This window comes from Sminthopsis crassicaudata, chromosome 1 (genome assembly GCF_048593235.1).
Source record: "Sminthopsis crassicaudata isolate SCR6 chromosome 1, ASM4859323v1, whole genome shotgun sequence".
Classification (NCBI taxonomy): domain Eukaryota; kingdom Metazoa; phylum Chordata; class Mammalia; order Dasyuromorphia; family Dasyuridae; genus Sminthopsis; species Sminthopsis crassicaudata.
In genome coordinates, this window is record NC_133617.1 from 10,711,070 (window position 1) to 10,729,643 (window position 18,574).

The 18,574-nt window shown below is 48.6% G+C and overlaps 1 protein-coding gene and 1 pseudogene across 5 annotated transcripts in view; both read right to left on the reverse strand.

Annotated features, from left to right (window-relative positions):
- Positions 1–1,671: 1,671 nt before the first annotated feature.
- The window catches only part of TANGO2 (transport and golgi organization 2 homolog), a 148,487-nt gene continuing 131,584 nt past the window's right edge, over positions 1,672–18,574 (reverse strand). For all 5 annotated transcript variants that reach the window (XM_074292867.1, XM_074292857.1, XM_074292830.1 and 2 more), the window contains 3 exons: positions 15,150–15,303; positions 3,756–3,860; positions 1,672–2,697 (listed from right to left, as the gene is read on the reverse strand). In XM_074292867.1, coding sequence (XP_074148968.1) covers positions 2,574–2,697; positions 3,756–3,860; positions 15,150–15,303 — 383 coding nt within the window. In that variant the 3' untranslated portion in view covers positions 1,672–2,573. The remainder of the gene's footprint in view (positions 2,698–3,755; positions 3,861–15,149; positions 15,304–18,574) is intronic.
- LOC141557346 (homeobox-containing protein 1 pseudogene) lies at positions 5,895–6,839 on the reverse strand (annotated as a pseudogene).

Below are 18,574 nucleotides of genomic sequence, written 5' to 3' on the forward strand. Positions count from 1 at the left end.
GCCACTCCCCTTCAGCCCTGGATGTGCCTTCTTTTGTGGTCTGTGACTGGGCCAGGACAAGGGGGCATACTGTGCCCTGCAAAACCTCAGCCTCCCCCTGCTGACACCACGCAGGGACCCTTTATCCCTGGGGATTCACCCCATCCCTCAGATGGCTCTGCCAGGGCCTGGGGAGCTCGGGCTTTGGCTCAGTGTGCCCCGCTCCAGTCCTCTCATCCTGGGGATCTTTCTCTGTGTGTGTGTGTGTGTGTGTGTGTGTGTGTGTGTCTCCACATACCCCCCTACCCCCCACATCTACGTATCTATATATCCCTCCATACACGTGGAACTGAGCTCAGAAGAAACACGAGATGCACAAAGCTAAGAAAAGCCTCCCCAAATGTTCATGAAGACATTTCGGGTCCAACCCGTGGCAGAGCATTTCAAGCTCACATGCGTCTGATTGGCCGCACTAACTTCTCTAACATAGAGATGTCATTTTGGCCTTCTTTTCTTTTTTTTTTTTTTCCTGAAGCTGGGGTTAAGTGACTTGGCCAGGGTCACACAGCCAGGAAGTGTTAAGTGTCTGAGACCAGATTTGAACTCGGGTCCTCCTGAATTCAGGGCTGGTGCTCTATCCACTGCGCCCCCTAGCTGCCCCCAACTGAATCTCTATGACACTATTTTTATAATATCACTTTGCAATGTGCTTTCCCAAATCTATTTACCATTTCTGGTGCCTTTTCTACCATTTCAGAATGCCAGGAAACAAAAAAAGTGTTAGGGGGCAGCTAGGGGGCGCAGTGGATAGAGCACCGCCCTGAAGTCAGAAGGACCCCAGTTCAAATCTGGCCTCGGACTCTTCACACTTCCTGGCTGTGTGACCCTGGGCAAGTCACTTAACCCCAATTGCTTCAGGGGAAAAAAAAAGTCTTTAGAAGTTGAATCAAATAGAGATAAAAGTAAAGTCTTACACTTGGGCTAAAAAAATCCACTTCATAAACACGAGGCGAGAGTAGCGCACCCGAAAAAAAAAGCACGGGGGATTCGGTGGGACGAGAGCCCAATGAGTCACTCAGTAGTGTGACACGGATGCTGGGAAAGCCCGTTCTAGGCTATGGGAGACTCAGGGACATGGCTCTCCTGCTGTCCTACCTTTTAACCGAGTTCTGGTTCTGGAGCCAGGAAGAGCAATCTGGCTTTAGACACTGTGGCGCCCCGGGCAGGTCACTTAATCCTGCTGCCTCAGTTTCCTTGGCTATTAAAACGAACTGGAGAAGGAAAAGGCAAACTCTGACATCTCTGCCGAGAAAACCCCAGAAAGTGCCGGCAGAGTCAGACATGATGAATAACCCCAAAGGAAGAGGGCATAGGTTTGGTCCAGCGGGGTGGGTGGGCATGTGCCAGGCTTCACCTACCGAGCGGGCAGGCTCTAGGGAGAATCCTCCTTCAGCCCCACCCCTGGGTGCCCCCGGTCTGCCAGACGGTCGCCTGAGTTTCACCACTTCCTGGGCCCTTTTCTCTGAGCAGCCCCGTTGGGACTCCCAGGAGAGGGCTTGCCTCTAGTTAGCCGAGGGCTGGTGTTGCTCCCCTGCTGCCCCGGGGCATTTATGCCCACCGTATCTCACCATCACCCATCCCCCTCCACCATTTAGAAAAGGAGCACGTGCTCGCTTATATACGGGTCATTGGTCCATTCCGAACATGTATTTTATTGTCAGATCCCCCAGCCATACTGCTATGGACTTCCCGTCTCCCAGAGGCCCACAGGCCCTGGCTGGCAGCGGTCCCCTGAAGAGCCAGCCCTCGTGGCCCCCAGCGGCCGGTGCGACCCGGCCCGAGGGGGCAGTGTCCCAGTGGGAGCTCCAGCCCGGACACTCCGGACGGGAAGGGCCGCGCAGGAAGCTCGCCGCTCCCCCAGGTCTCCACCAGCCCCCCGCTGTCTGCTGGGGCTGCTCGCCCCGGCTTTGGCGGAGTTTTCGGAGCCGGCTCTCCTTGGGCTCTCGCCTTGACTTCATTGGAAGTTTATCGTCCGTGATTAAGGAATACCAAGGGGCCTATCTGAACCAGATGAGCGAAGCCGTGTTGTGTTCACCCAAAGGTTCCCTACAGTTTTGACTTAATTAAAAAAAGATCAGGGTAAGCCGGCAGTAGAGCCAAGTGGAAAACTGTACTTGGAGGGAAAGTTGGGCCTGGAAAACCCGGCGGCCCCTTCCACTGCTCCTCCCTGCTCCATGCTCAGAGATCCCTGAGGGGTGATGGGGGGAAAGGGGGAGTAGGGGAGTCATCACACAGATTCTTAGGGAAAGCTAGGACTCCATTCACACGCGCCTTGGCTAGCGTGAGGGACCGGCTAAGGAGGCACCGAGCGGCTGATTTTTGTCGCCATCAGCAGCAACTCTAGGCCGGCTCAGCACTGGACACTCACGGGGAATACTAAAGAGGCAATAAATACATTTAGGAAAGGCAGGGCAAATCTGGCTGGGGATTTTCTCTCGGGGGGGCTGGGCAAAGGGCGGGGGCGGCGCTCGAGCAGCTCCCCGAGGCCTCCGCTCTCTCCGGTTCCTTTCATCAGCGCCCAGTCAAGTGCAAAGTTATTCACTCTGCAGCTGGAACTGGTAGGTGTTGGTCTTCCATTGGTTGACGTCCTCATCAATCATGCTGCGCTCCGTGAAAGTGACGTTCCCTTCAGCATCGATGAGAACAATGGTGTTCGTTCTGAAAGAGGCAACGGGGAAGGCCGGTTAACACCCCTCCACACATCCAAGGACAGTGGGATTTCCTACTGGGTCTCGGGGGGTCAGGGCAGGGCCTAGTCATGGACAGGGGGGGCAGCTGGCAGGGCCCGGTCATGGACAGGGGGGGCAGCTGGCAGGGCCCGGTCATGGACAGGGGGGGCAGCTGGCAGGGCCTAGTCATGGACAGGGGGGGCAGCTGGCAGGGCCTAGTCATGGACAGAGGGGGGCAGCTGGCAGGGCCCGGTCACAGATAGAGCCCAGTCAGCACTACTCGGGTTCGGCTCCAACCTCATACACCCATCCCTGCTCCCCCCAAGGTGATAAAGAGCAGGATGGACGGGAGAGAGACTTAATGAGAATGTTTTCATATTGATGAGCGGGGGCAATGAACCTCAGAGAGAAAGCGGAGCTTGGGGGGCAATTAGCTGGGGATAAATCAAGTGAACCACACCTGTTTTTGTGTTCATTTGCCTCCATCTCTTTCTCCCTCTGAGCTACCCCCTCATGTACTCAGGAAAGCCCAATAGAAGCCTGAGTGACAGAGTCCTGGCTTTCTCCTAACAAGGGGAGGACCCTCGTGGAGCTGGCCCACACGTGGCCGCCAGTCTCCTGGTCACTAGACCCTGGCCGCAGGCTGCTCACACCTGCCAGAGGCTTCCTGGGGCATCCTGGGGTGCAGGAGGCCTGTATGGACCTCACCCCGGCCAGAGTCCTGGGCCCTTTGGGCAGAGCTTGTGCTCTACAAGAAGGACTGGGTGCAGTGAGCCACAGACATGGCCTCGGAGGCTGTGAGTCTGCACCCAGCTCCTGGACCTCCGACTAGGCCATTATCAGCCTTCACAGGCCCACATTTCCCCACTTGAGGCTTCGATGCCCCCCCCCCCCCACGCTGTGCCCGGGGCCCTTCTCGATGCCTTCTGGCACCCAGCCCAGCCCAGGAGCAGGTAAGGAGTCATTTGGGGAATCAAATGATGAACATCCCCAACCCCTCAATCAAAGTCATCCATTTGCTTTTCCCTAAGGCCTTAAAGCTCTCACCTCGTACCGTAGCCCGGGCAGCGCACACACACGGCCGCGTACTTATTCAGGATGGGCAGGATATAGTCCTTGCCCTGGTCTTCTATGGCAGGATCTGGCAACTGGCTGCAAAGACAGGGAGATGTCACTACTCATGCTTGGACCAGGGTCAGCGAGCCCAGCACCTGCTCTCGCCCAAACCCCTCCCCCTTCTAATTCATCCTCTGACCCAAGGTCAGAGGTCAGAGTCATCTTCTTCATTCCATGGCCTGAAGAGTTACTCTTCTTCGGACAAAATCTCTGGTTTTCTCCCCGACTAGCTCTGATATGGATCCTACCCATTCAAGGCCCTCTACCGTCCATCACCATCCACTTCACCAGTCTCTGGGCTCCAGCCAAATCAGCTGGAAACCCACTATTTTCCCACCTCCACTCCCTTACTCAGAGCATTCTGTCTGCCTACAGTGTCCTTCCTTCTCTCTGCCGGTGGCTCCCTGGCTGGCATGGGGGCACGAACCATCAACTCCAGCGAGCTTTCCTTGGTTCCCCCCTCAGATCTCATATAACAACAACAATAATATTTACATAGGGCTTTAAAATATTTTCTTTTTAAAACTAAATTTGATTAATTTTTTAATTTATCCAGCAAAAATCTGTATCCTGCCTTTACAATCATATTCCACCACATTTGTAGACTATAAATTTATTCAGTCCTTCCACAAATGTTAGACACCCTTCAGTCCCCCCCCCTTTTTTTTTTTTTTTTTGCTGCTGCTACAAATGTTTGTATGTCTTTAGTTTGTTTGGCTTAGAACTCATCCCTCCCCTAATCTGCCCTCACTCTTATTCCCTCCTCTCCATTCTCTCTTTCCCTCTTATTTCTCTGTTGGGTGAAATGTATTTCTGTGCCCAACTGTGTCTGGGTGTGCACATCTGTGGGTATCTTTCCTTCCTCTGACCACATGAGGTGAGAATGGGGTTCAAATGTCACCTATGCCCCCAGCTCCTTCCTTTTTGCTTGCACAGGTGTTTTGGTTGTTTACAATACTGATTTTTTATTGATACGTATGTGTACCATGACATTAGGAAGGTGATGTCATGACCTTCAGATGAACTGAATTTAACTGAGGAAGGACTGCAGTGACTGAGCTCTCTTTCTCCTCCAGAGCCAGCTGGCTCCAATGGCAAGATACAGATCAGGACAAGTGGAGATGGCCTTGGAAGCAGGGGAAAAGTTTAGCTTTTTTGAGCTAAGTTCTTTAGCTGGTCTCAGTTTGTGGAGGCAACACCCATTCAGTGACTGAGGCTAGGTAAGAACTGAGGCAAAGAATGGCCTCTTTTATCTGGTCAAAAAAAAAAAAAAAAGAAATCAGTCTGGGAGGTAAAGATCCTTGAGGTTTTTGGCCAAACAGAAACAACTGCTTTTATGCAAATGGGATCCCAATGTTGTCTCGGTTTCGGCCAGATACCGATTTAAATTTTGACACTTCAGCTGTAAGTTAAATATGTTGCTATGAGTATGAATTAATTTTCTGAGGCTGCGAGAAGTTTGGATACTTGACACTTATGAAAGTCTTGCAGAAAAATATGAAACAAGACCTTTCGTGGACCTGCCAAATCACTTAAAAGTGGCATGCAAATTACTAGAGTTTCATTACTGCTTTGAGGAAAGGTCTAATCAGAGAAAATCACAGTCTCCAGGACAAAAGTAGGACAAAGTTTCCTACCAAAATAAATGTCACCTACTATATGCAAAGACTATGTCTATGAAAGTGATGAGAAAAAGAGAAGAGACAATTTTCTGGGGGAATTCAAGAAAATATGTTAAAATCTTAATGACATACACATCAAAACTGAATAACCATTATTTTTCTAAGGAAAAAAAAAAAGATGTTTTGGCCTAATAAATCATCCCAATTAGATCCTAACAGTTTTGAGTTCTGCCCCAAACTGCTGCAATCTCCAGTTTATTTAGTCAGATCAAAGAGTAAATGAAGGTATGAGAAAGTTTCCACCAAATTCTTGGTTTCCTACAATCAGCTATGGATCAGTACTAGGGAAAACCACTGCATATTACGACTTCTTGGATGCCCTGGTGATGCTGGTGAGCTGCTCTGACCCATCTACTTGACCTGGACAGGGGAGAAATTGCATCTTCCTCATCTCTGGGCGTGAAGTGGGTCACAAATTGGGGTTTTGCTTGCCCAACTTTCCATGACTGTCCGGGCACTCTTTTCTCAAAGTACGTTCATTCTCTCTCTCTCTGTGGTCTAAAGGGGCCAGATGCTACAGACTGGGGACATGGTTGTCTCCACTCTGGGTCTTCCACTGGAATGGGGACGGGCCTGCTACTTAGAGCCGCACAAGGGTTTGTCTTCTCAAGCTGGTACCATCGGTTAATGCCCTTTTCTTCTGTTCACTCAAGCCTGACCCCTGCTGCCCCAGGCACTAAACTGGGTTCTGACTGATACCTGTTATCTGTGCAGCAGCAGCTACTTGGAAAATCCTCCAAATGGCCAGAAAAGCTTTGATTTCCTTTTTTGTCACACAGTCCCCATAATTCCTCTACTTTATCATCTACATCTAGGGTCTTCCTCTGAGGCTTCAAAGCTGGATGATTTCTGACCTTTGTTGTTTGCATGGGAACGAGTGAGGGACATCTTTTTGGACAGCCCTCCCATTTTGCTGGTAGTACAAGGCTGTGGGGAAGTGCCATAATTTTTGCTAATAGAGATGTTCTCAAATGTTGGACCTGTGTGGAAGCCATAGCTGCAGAAGAAGATGTCATTACATTGTCAATATTTCCATAGGTATCACCCCCATAGCCGTGCCTTTTCCGGAATTTGTCATTGTGTTCTTAATCAAGATAATCCAAAGTTTCCAAGGCATGGAGAATTTCATGTTTGGCCAGTCCAATATGTTGAAGGGGCTGAAGTAGATCTATTTGCACTATAGTAAATCTGGGATCCTCTGTGTAGTAAAAAAATATGGTTTCCAGCAAAGCCACTGGAAAGAAACTGAGCATACTTTATGTTAGGTTCTTACTAAGTGCTAATGAGATAATGAGATATTAGGTTCTTACTAAGTGCTAAGTCAGTACTTAACAATTTTCTGGTTCCAGCCTTAACTGGGAGTTTTACTTCTGTAATCTCCTGAGGAGGAGCTTGCATGCTTAGGAGGAGTAAGTTCATTGGTTGAAGTAATTTTCCCCAGAAGCCCTTGCATTATCCCACGCCCATTCTCTGGGCAACACTTGAGAGAGAGAGTCTTGTCTGGACCAGACTTGAGGTGGCTCTCTGAGGAAAGGAGAGTCTCTGCTCTAGGTCAGAGTTGAGGTGGCTCTCTGGAGGAAGAAGTCTCTCTTCTAGACCAGAGAGCGATCGGCATTTTCTGGAGACAACAGCACATTACATATTGGCGCCCAATGTGGGGCAAGGACTTTTGCTTATCCTGACAAGGACTTATTCTAAGCCCTTCAGAGGAGCTAGCCTGGACCATCGCAACTTTACATGAAGAAGAGGAAATTAAAATGCTTCTTGATGTCCGTCAGCATTATTTACCATTTTTCATGAATTCCTCCATCTTCCACAGTAGTGAGGAGAGCCAGTGCCTTTCTTATGTTTCTCTTAACTACTTTATTGGCATTTCAAATTTTCATCAAGATTGCTTGGAAGTCCTTTATTTCATTAAAGATCCATTCCCACACCACCTCCCATCCCCCAGCATTAGGTAACTTATTCCTAGAAGCCCATATTCTTTGTCTTCCGGAACATCGAATTCCAAGCTCCCTCTTCCTTTTTGGTGGTGGTTGCTAAGTCACATGTGATCCTGACCATGATTCCCTGGAACTTGAGTTCTTTCTTTCTGAATGTCCGCAATATTTTTTTCTTTGAGCTGGAAATTCTGGATTATGACTATAATGTTCTTGAGAGTTTTTATTTTTGGTGTTTATGTTCTGTTGATTCTTTTAAAAGGTGACTAGTGAATTCTCTTTCTACTTTGCCTTCTGGTTTTAAGTAGTTTTCTTTTATGATTCTTGAATGTAATGTCTAGACACAACTTTCAAATAGTTAAATTATTCTGAAATTATTTCTATTTGGTCTGTTTTCCAGTGAACTGTTTTTGCAATGAGATGCCTTAACATTTGCTTCTTTATGTTTAATTACTTTAATAGTTTACTATTTTTACTACTTTTTACTTCAATGTTTTTACTATTTTTAGTAATATTTACTATTACCTGAATTACTTTCTACTTTCTGTTGTCTCATAGAGTCTTTACCTTCTGTTTGATCCATTCTGATTATCAGGGACTTGGTTACTTGGGCAAAGTTTTATACCTCATGTATTAAGCCATTAATTCCCTTTTCAACCCTTTTTGTCCATAGTTCTCATGTTTCCCCTTCTTTCAATGTATTAATTTCATTTATAAAAATTTCCGTTAATTTTTTTACTTCACCTCTTCTGAGATTTTAGCTGCTCTTGTCCTTTAACTGTGTTTTTCAATGAGATTTTGCTTAGATATGTTTTGGAGTCATTCCCTTCTTGAGTGTCTTTGTCACCATCTGTTTTTTATGGTGAGATTCTTTCTTATTTGCTCATTATTCCAGCTTTTTTCTTGACTTTGAGCTTTAGGAAAGGGTTGTGCTCTATGCACTTTTGTAAGAAATGTCTGGGTAAGTCTTTGCTACTCTTAGTCAGCCAATAAATATTTATTAAACACCTACGATATGCCTGGGGTTATGCTAGGGGATATTCAGTCTTGTTTATTCCAGAACCTCAGGGACAGGTTAGGCTGGTGACTAACCTTCCCATGCTCCCAAAGTGACTGATCCAGAGTGAAGTCTGATTTTTGCCCACCTTGTCAGAGCTGCAAATTCCGGACTTGGATTTGAGTCTGAGCACTACTTGGGTCAGCTTTCCCTGCCTGGAGTCCCAGTAGATTGCTGCTGGACTCAGCCACTATCAGCCAGTTGGAAAGCTCTGCTCGCTCACAATGGCACAAAGGCAATGACAAAACGTGGTGACAAAAGCTCCTCTCAAGATTGGGATTCCTGCCTGGGACAGCTGGAGATCAGAACTTGGGATCTGGTTGACTCCTGGCAGCCAAGTCAGTCAGCTCTTCTGGCTCTGGATTTGCTCCTTGCTTGATCCATGGTTTAGGGCCTGCAACTTCTCCCCATCATGGAATTCTGCTCCTGGGCTCAGGGCCTCTCAGTCTGCTCTGACTCAGTAAGTGGCCGAGTCACCAGTTTGTACCATTCTGTACATGGCCAGGGCCTTCTGTGTTGAACCCAGAGCCGCCTCTGATCCTGCTGCAGTTGGGAGCTGGGAGTTTCTGCAGGTCCTTGTGAGAGATTGGAGGAGCAGAGAATGCTTTCTAATAGTTTTTTTTTTTTTTTTTTTTTTTTTTTTTGCTGAGGCAATTGGAGATAAGTGACTCACCCAGGGTCACACAACTAGGCAGTGTTAAGTCTCTGAGACTCAGGTCCTCCTGACTTCAGGGCTGGTGCTCTATCCTCTGTGCCATCTAGCTGCCCCCTAACAGTAGTTTTTACTATGGGGCTGTTCGTCCTTCACCTCCCAGAGGACCAATGATGCCACAGGGAGGTTTTGACTTGTGTGTGAAAACTGCAAAGAGGCACATTTGTACTCACTGTCAGAAAACCTTCCTAACGCTTGTCGCTGTTCGCTCATTCCCACTGGGTCTGCCTCTTTGTGACCCCATTTGGGGTTTTCTTGGCCATGTCCTCCAGCTCAGATGAGGAAACTGAGGCAGACGGGGTGAAGTGACCTGCCCAGGATCACCCAGCTAGTAAGGGGCTGAGGCTGGATTTGAACTCAGAACACGCATCTACCTGAGTCCTGGAACAGCGCTGTATGCACTGTGGCGCCCCGGTGGTCCTCCTAAGCTGACCTCCTAGGTAGAGGGGGCTGTCTCAGGAGGTGCAGTGTGTTCTTCTTTGAAGGTCTTTGAGCAATGGTTGGAAATAGGTCATAAAGCCAGTCATTGTCCAATCCAACTTGTCAGAATGAGGACTAGAAATGGGTCAGAGAGAAGCTGCCTTCCGAGCAGCTGGAAGGTTCCCAGGATGGGCAGCCCTTTCCTAATCCCGCCTCCATCTGACCCTTTCTGATGCCGGGGGCAGCTTTCAGGCCCCATTCATCCCTCTCTGCAGGATCAGCCTCCCTGATTTCCACAAACGATGCTGCTCCAAAGAAACCCGAGCTTCCTCCCCACTTGGCCCGGCCATCCTGCCTCCATCCTGGGGCCCCTTGGAATAGCTCCAGTCCCCGAAGCTCGGCTCCCAGAGGCCGTTCCCGATGCCCCCAGCTGTGCCTCATCCCGCAAGATTCCTTCCTCTGTGTGACTGTGTTTAGGGACGTGCTGGGGGTCACCATCTGCCCTGCATGGGGGGAGGGGGCGTTGTCTTTCCTTCCCAGGGGTCTGTTCCTTAGCCCTGCCCTCTCTTCTCTAACCCCGCTCCTTCTGGATTTTGAATCAGACCCATTCTGCTCAAACAGTTTCCTGGTTTTTTTATCCCAAAGGATAAAAGGCCTTTTATAAAGGCTAAAGGCCACACGAGGGCTCTCGAGGCTATGGGGTTTGGCCGTTTTGTGAAGTTTCTATCACACAAAAAGTTAGTAACATAATCCCCATGTCCTGGAGGTGCCAGGAAAGAGCAGTCCTACTATTCGAAGAGAGCTTTGGCTCTCTGGCCCAATTAAAGGGAAGTGTTAATTAAGTGTCTGAGGTCACATTTGAACTCAGAGCCTCCTGAGTTCAGGGCTGGTGCGCTACCCACTGCACCACCCAGCTGCCCCCATACCTCTGTTTTAAAACTCCTCTATGAGTGTAATTAATTCTTTGTAAACCTTGAAGGGCTACAGAAAGGTAGCGGGGGTGTTGCCTGCATTATTATCTAAATGTTTAATCAACGGCCATTTTGTTTGTCATCTCTGAATTCAGAGAAGTGTGTTGTGGACTTCTGGCTGACTGTTTTTTAGCAGGAAGCTTGGGGACGCTGGGCATGACTGGCAGTGGCAGGGCCTGGGAGGCCGCCAGAGTGAGTTTGAATCCAGGTCTGCCGGCCCTGCCGCCATGGCTTCCCTGACGGTCTCTTTCTCCTGATCCGTTCCTCCAAAGCGAGCAAAGTCATCCTGCCCGTTCCAGGACCTCAAAGTCTCCGTTTGTCCTGGGCGTGGGCTTAGTGCGGGTGGCCATGAGGCTGCGGTGTCCACAGCAGGCCAGTCCACCACGGCCCTCAGGGCTAATTAGTCAAAGCTCTGCTTGGCCTCAGACTGAAGAGAGAATGGCCCAGGAAATCGGGGGGGGGGGGGGGGGCCTCGAGGCCACCCGTCCCCACCCCTCACGTGGGCAATCCTTCCCCAGGCTCCTCTGTGACTGGTTGTCTCAGCTCCCTTTTAACAGCTCTAGTCATGGTGACCATGGTACCTAACGGCCACACAGCTCGGCAGCCTGGGCTCTCACCTTGCGTCATGGGGAAGAACATTTACTAGGTGGTTTTTCTGGGCAGGCCCTTCCTTCGCCTCTTAGGGAGCGGGACCCTGTTTCCTTCCTTTTCTGTAAGAGAGACTTCACTATATTGACCTCTAAGGTCCTTTCAGCTCCAGGACTATGATGCCCTGATCTTCCAAAGTTGGAAAACCCCCACAGGAAGCAAGTTTCTCCTCCAATGGGGCCATAAAATGCCCCAGGATCCTCTATTCTCTACTGCCCATCCTTTCTCTTGCGGTCCAGCTGACCAACCCTCTTCGTCATCGGCCTTTGAAGTATCTGAAGAGAGCGATCAAATCTCCCTTAAGTTTCTCCAGGCTAAGGGTTCCCAGTTCTTTTCAAATGATTCTGACCCCATATGAACCCCACTCTTGCTAAGTTTTACCGTGGGACGTTGCCTGGGACAGGATTTGGCGGGTTGATGCTTTTTATACACCATGGTGGCCCAAACTGGGCCCAAGATTCTAGCCGTGGCCCGGCCAGAGCACCTCACACTGCCGGCTCCTCCATCATCGTCTACCTCTCCATTCTCTAAACTCCCGGGAGACCTTGGCCACACTCGAGGTCAGGGCCTAGATCTTACATTCAACTACAAGATCTGAACTTTGGAATGACTTTCTACACATAAGCTTCCAGCCTTTAATCTGTCACTCAGATGTGGGGGACCCACCATGATCGATCATCCATTTCTCCAGGCCATCCCCCTGCCCCTGCCCCCCTTTTCCCCTATTTTTATTTTTATTTTTTTGCTGAGGCAATTGGGATTAAGTGACTTGCCCAGGGTCACACAGCCAGGAAGTGTTCTTTCCCCTCTTTAGTCTGATTCTAGAGTTAACAGGCTCGGCTTTGCACCACCCTCCACTCTTACTTTCTGGCTCTCTTGGCTTACCATCCACCTCTTCTTCTACTTAATGGCTGATCAAGAAATCGGATTCCACCAGGAACACATGCTCTCTGCTCTCAGCGGGGCCTTTACTGGTGGGTGGAAATCCTTTTATTCTTCTCTGTCACACTAAACTACTCTGAATGACTCCATTTTGGGAAGTTCCCCCTGGGAGAGTCAGGACGACCCTCGCCAGCCCCCAGCTTGGGTCTCTGAGCCTCCCAGTCCCCACATCCCGCTTGTTCTGTTTTCCACTCTCTCCACAGCTTTGACAGAACCGTGATTCCGAGCCCTTTCACTAGTGAGAGCCCCGGACCAAGTTGTTCTGTAACATGTCTTGCTACACGAGCCATTTTCCACCAGAACAGAGCTGAAGCGCGCTCACTCCCAGCTGCTCCAAATCTTGTCTCTTATGTCCCTCCTCCTCTGCCTCTCAGGAGGGGATCTCGCCTCCCACTGGGCGGAGACAAGCCCTCACTGCCTACAAGCCTATCGGGGTCTCTCCAGCCTTAAGCACTCTTCACTATGCCCTGCTGCAGAGCTCCGCCCTTTTGTCACCATCCTCCCCCCAAACCAGGCCCTCTCTGCTGCCTCTGTTACTTCAGCAGCCACTCTCCGCTCAGCCCTGCAAATCAAGATGTCAAAGCCCTCGCCCGGCTGGTGGTGCTTTCTCCAACCTCATGCACAATCTTAAAAACCGAGTGGCAGGCCCTTTCCTAGGCCTTTCCTCAGGCCCTTTCCTAGGCCTTTCCCCAGACTTTTCTGTAGGCCCCATCTTCCTGACCTAGCTCCCTGACTTAGATCTTGTCAACCATTCCGAAGACTTTTCTCTTCTGGGTCCTATGACTGCTTTTTCTTCCTTCCTCATGGGTACTTCCTTCTCAGTCTCTTTTGTTAAATCGTTGTTCCATGCTCTAGCCCAGGGGGTTTCCAAGTTTGTGGCCCTGACCCTCGTCTCTCCACCGTTGCTTTTGTTAAAAATAAGTTTTTATTGATACTTCCTGTTTTTTAGATCTCCCTCCCAGAGGGCCTTTCCACATGACAAAAAGAAGTCCTTTAGAGAGGAAGTGGCAAGTCAGCATGACTGATCCCTACATTGAAAACAGGAGCAAAGTGTGCCCGCCATGGACCTGCCACCGTCCCCAGGGGCATCTTGGGAGCGTCCTCTCACATCTCTTCATCCGAGTGCTGCTTGGTCTTTGGACTCTGACACATTCACTTTTGATTTTTGGTGTGTGACTGTTCTTTCCACTTACACTGTTGACCTCCAGGGCTCTGCCCACTTCCCTCTGCATCGGTTCGTGGAAATCTTTCTATGCTTCTCCATACTCATCACATACGCCACTCCTTAGAGTCACATTTCGTTGCGTTGGCTGGCCACAATTAACCATCCCCCCAGTAGATGAGAAACTTCTACTCTTCTGAATGGCCTTATCAGCTCTCAGTGGTTCAGTCATTCTCTCTCTGAACGTGACACCCAATGACCTTTCATTGTGATCTATCGGAACCACGTCACCAAGTCCTGCTGGTCCTCTCCTCTCGGATATGCTGTGGCACATCCCTCTCGGTGGGTACAAGTGAAACTCATCTCCCCCACCACTGAGGCTCCTCCCACGGTGCTTCCATGTTAGGGTGTCTGGATAGTGACAAGGTGAGAATTCAGGTTGTCTGGACAACCTGAGTTCTCACCTAGTAATCCTAACACTTCCAGGCCACAAACATGGAATCAACCTTTACTTTTCTCTCTTCCATATTCCACCTGGTAGCAAGTCTCGTCTCTCATGTCTCTCTCCTCACCAGACCATGACCTTAGCTCAGGGGCTTATGGTTGCTTCTCTGGACTATGGAAATAACCTGTAATTGGTCTCCCTCTATCGCTTCTTTAATCTCCGCTTCACACACATAAGGCGTGGATCTGACCATAGTCCTTCTCAAAAATTAATAATGGTTCCCTACGTCTCTAAGACAAAATCCACAATCCTTAGCCTGGCACCCAGAGCCCTTCAAAAGGAAGTTTATTCTGCCCACCTTATCTATCTTCATAGGTTCTTAGATGCGGTCCAAATGGCCTCTTGGCTATTCCCTGAACATCTCATCTCCCCCCTCGATGCCCTTACGTGGGCTTTCCCACATGCCTGGAATGTGTCCCTCTGGGAATTCTCTTCCTCAGCTCAGGAGCTACCTCCCGGGGGAGCCTGCTTCAAGCCTCTTAGGCCTTTGTACCCTCTCTCCTCACATCTGGGCGTATTTACTTAGTACCTGCGCACAGCACTACATCCCACGGTTGGAAAGGCAATATGGCGGAAGGGGTAAAGAACTGGCCGTCTCGGTGTCCAGAAGACCTACCAAAGTCCCATCTCTGACGTGTGGTTCCTGAATAACCCCGGGCCGGACGTGTCATTCTACCAGGCAAGTAAATCTGAAGGCTAAGGCTTGAAAAGGAGTCTGCCTCTTTTGGCGTGTGTGTACACGCATGCATGTGTGTATATGTGCGCACACACGTAGGTGGGTGTGTTTCCCATCAGGAAGTCCCTGCCGTGGTGAAACCGATTTCTCTTATTTCTCACTAAGGATGAAAGGCCAGGCAAAAGCATTTCTCCACAGAAATGGAAGCTCCCTGAGGACAGGGACCATTTTTCATCTTGTCTCTGTAGTTCTAGCATCAAATACCGAGGAGTGAAAAAAGCGGGTGCTTGATGACTGGTGAATGAAGGGAACTTCCCTGTCTATCACCTCGCCTCTCCTGGCCCAGATGCACTCAGCAGCACGGCCCAAGACGGCACCAGCGGCAGCCATGTCTCATGCTTTAGTGAGAGAATCCCTGACTACCCTGTTGTTGAGGCACGGGCACTTCACCCGGCACGCGCTGACGCGGCCCTCGGCTCACGGACGTGTTTTGGAGCCTCGAGCCTCCAGCTGTACCTTGGCCTCTCTGATTCCTGCCCCTCCTACCCTCGCCGTAAGTCAGGGAGGCGCATGGAGCCGGGAAGGGCACTCGCTGCCGATGAGCTCTTACCATTCCTCATTATTCATCACTTTGAGCAGCTCACCGATCAGGTCTTCTCGGGTGAGGTCCTGGCTTTGGTCGATCACATCCACGAAGAGCTGTTTCCCATACTGAAGCTTCTTCCAAGGCGTCTCCAGAAGAGAGTTGCTCAGTCCGTACACACCTATGGGTTTGAAAGTGCATTTTAAAAGGAGATTCAGGAACGCTTGGCCAGCCACCAGCCAGCGGAGCAGCCTGGCTTCCCGAGAGCCCTCTTAGGAACAGCTAAAAGGGGAATAGCTAGGATTTCAACATTTACAAGCTCTCGAATCACTGTCCTCACCTCACGGGCTCCCTACTGGGGGCATGTTCTACAAGGAGAACTATGAAGATCTCTGTATTCAGCTCTCTCCTGGTCTTTTGCAAGTATGGAAACTCTCTCTTGCACTAGAATCTAGCCTCATGGGAGCGCAGAGGGGAGACTGAGAGGCCTTGGTAGAATATGCAGTCAGAAGAGGGAGCCTTGGCGTCCTGGACTGCTGCCTGGGACAAACGTAGGGTGACTCGGGCAGAAGCATGCAGGGAGTAAGGGAGCCAGGACTAGCACTGGGGTCTTTTTCCTTCTGAAGCTGCCCCTCTGCCTCTCTGAAGGGAACTACAATCTTCCTTATTCCCATTTTACAGATGAGGAAACCAAGGCTCCGTGGAGTTCACAGATAGTACTGAACCACTAGACAAGCCTTCTTGCTGGCTTCCTGGTCTATACCATAGAGGGATCTTTCTGTTCCCTTCCCTGAGGCTTGTCACAGGCAACAAACACAAACAAAAGAGACAAAGTCAGACAAGAAAACCCTTCTCATTTTCACTGGGTGCTCAGCACTTATGTGAAATACTTGCCTAACTCATCTATTTCTGGTGAAAATACAATTTTAAAAATTCTATTTTAAATACCAATATAAAGTAAAAAATGTTAAGCAAGCTCAATTTTGTGCATTCACAAATGTGAGGCCTGAAGGTGACTTTGGTGGATGGGACAGAGAATGGCCAGGCTGGGAGGATTTTAGAACATGGACTGTTAGAACCGGGAAGGATCCTAGAACAAAGAGTATTAGCGCAGGAAGAGTCCTTGGATGACGGAATGTAAACGTTGGAAGAGCCTTTAGAGTAAAGAATGTCAGAGCCGGAATGGAGCTTACATCACTGACTGTTGGAGCTCAGGGCCCGGATTGTCGGAACAAATAGGAGCCTTTCGATATGAACAGACAATTTTCAGATGAGGAAATTAAAGCGATTTCTAGCCATATGAAAAAAATGCTCTACATCACTATTGATCAAAGAAAAGCAAATGAACACAATTCTGATGGGCTAAGATGACAGGAAAAGATAATGCTGAATGTTGGAGGGGATGTGGGAAAACTGGGACACTGATACATTGTTGGTGGAGTTGTGAATAGATCCAATCATGTGGGAGAGCAATTTGGAACTATGCCCGCAGGGCTATCAGACTGTGCATACCCTTTGATCCAGCCTATATACCAAAGAGATCATAAAAAAGGGGAGAGGACCATGTTTGTAGCAGCCTTTTTTGTAGTGAGCAAGGAACTGAAAATTGAATGGATGTCCATTAGCTGGAGAATGGTTGGGTAAATTATGGTATATGAATGTTATGGAATATTATTGCTCTGTAAGAAATGATCAGGAGAATGACTTCAGAAAAGTTTGGAGAGACTTATATGAACTGATGCTGAGTGAAGTGAGCAGAACCAGGACATGATGGTACATAGAACATAATCACAACAAGATTATGTGATGATCAGTTCTGATGGACGTGGCTCTTTTCAACAATGAGATGATTCAGGGCAATCCCAATGACCTTGTGATGGAGTCTCCCTGAGTGTGGTTCACAACATGGTATTTTCACTCTTTGTTGTAAAGGTTTGCTTCCTTTTTTTTTTTCCACTTTTTCCCTTTTTAATCTGATTTTTCTTTGGCAGCGTGACGAATGTGGAAATATGTTTGGAAGAATTGTACATGTTTAACCTATATTGGGTTACACTATATTAGTTATATATACGATATACAACAATATTGGTTACAATATAGGTTAAAGTTCAAAAAAAAAAAAAAAAAACAAGGCAACAAACAGAAACCTTGAAACAGAGAGTGGGAGAAGAGCTTCCAAGTCACTCCATTTCCCCTCCCATTGTGCACACGCCTGGACTCAGTGATACACCCAATGACGTTACAGAAAGCAAGGAAGAGCTGGTATGGACAAAAATACATTTTGTTGTTGCAAAGAACTAGAAACAAAGAAGGGGGTGACCTTGGCTAGGGGATGGTGGAAAAATCATGGTGTGTACACACAATAGAATATTAATTAGGGGGCAGCTAGGTGGCGCAGTGGATAGAGTACCAGCCTTGAATTCAGGAGGACCCGAGTTCAAATCTAGTTTCAGACACTTAATACTTCCTAGCTGTGTGACCCTGGGCAAGTCACTTAACTCCAACCTCAGGAAAAAAAAAAAAAAAAGAATATTAATTAGCCGCAACTTTGCTTAGTGGCTGAAACACTGGACTTGGGATTAAGGAGATCTGAGCTCAGTTCTCTCTTCATCTGCAAAATGGGGATAGTAAGAAGAGCATCTTCCTCCAAAGGTTGTTAAAAAGAAAAGCACATGAGGATCCGTAAGGCACTTTGCAAACTACAAACTGTTCTAGAAACATTAGCTATTATTATTATGCCACAAAAAATAATAAAAGGCCCATGAAAGCAAGATGAAGTGTGCAGGAATGGGAGAACAATTGACAGAATAATTACCCCGGAGTGAAGAAAAGCGACATTTAAAAGCTCAAGCGCCCTGATCGATGCAGTGACAAGTGACGACTCCGTAAGATGAATTCCGCCTGCCACCTCATGGCGGGAAGGGACGGACTCAGGCTTTGCTGAGCACGGCACATCCTGCACTGCTTTGGCTCGACTCTACTTATTTGACAAGGGAGGGCAGGCAGTCTGAGGTGGGGAAGATGATGTCAAAAGAAAAGCAGAAACGGGATCAATGGAACAGCTCAAAAAAACTCAGAAGGGAGGGCAATGGCAGGAAGCTCAGGAAGTCACGCAGGGCAGCATTTGTCCCGGCTGTTAAATTTATTGGTTTTTTAGTCTTTTTCATTGTGTCTGACTCTTTGTGATCTAATCTGGAGTGTTCTTGATAAAGATTTTGGAGGAATAGGACGCTTTCTTCTCCAACTCATTTTACAGATCAGAAAACTGAGGCAAAGAGGGTTAAGGGACTTGCCCAGGGTCACATGGCTGGTCAGTGTCTGAATCTGGAATCAAACTCAGGGAGAGGAGTCTCCTGACTCCAGGCCCAGTGCTCTGTGCACTGAGTCACTACCTGTCCCTACATTTATTAGAGATTTTTAAAAATTAGCTGCAGGTGACAGATATTCTTGGT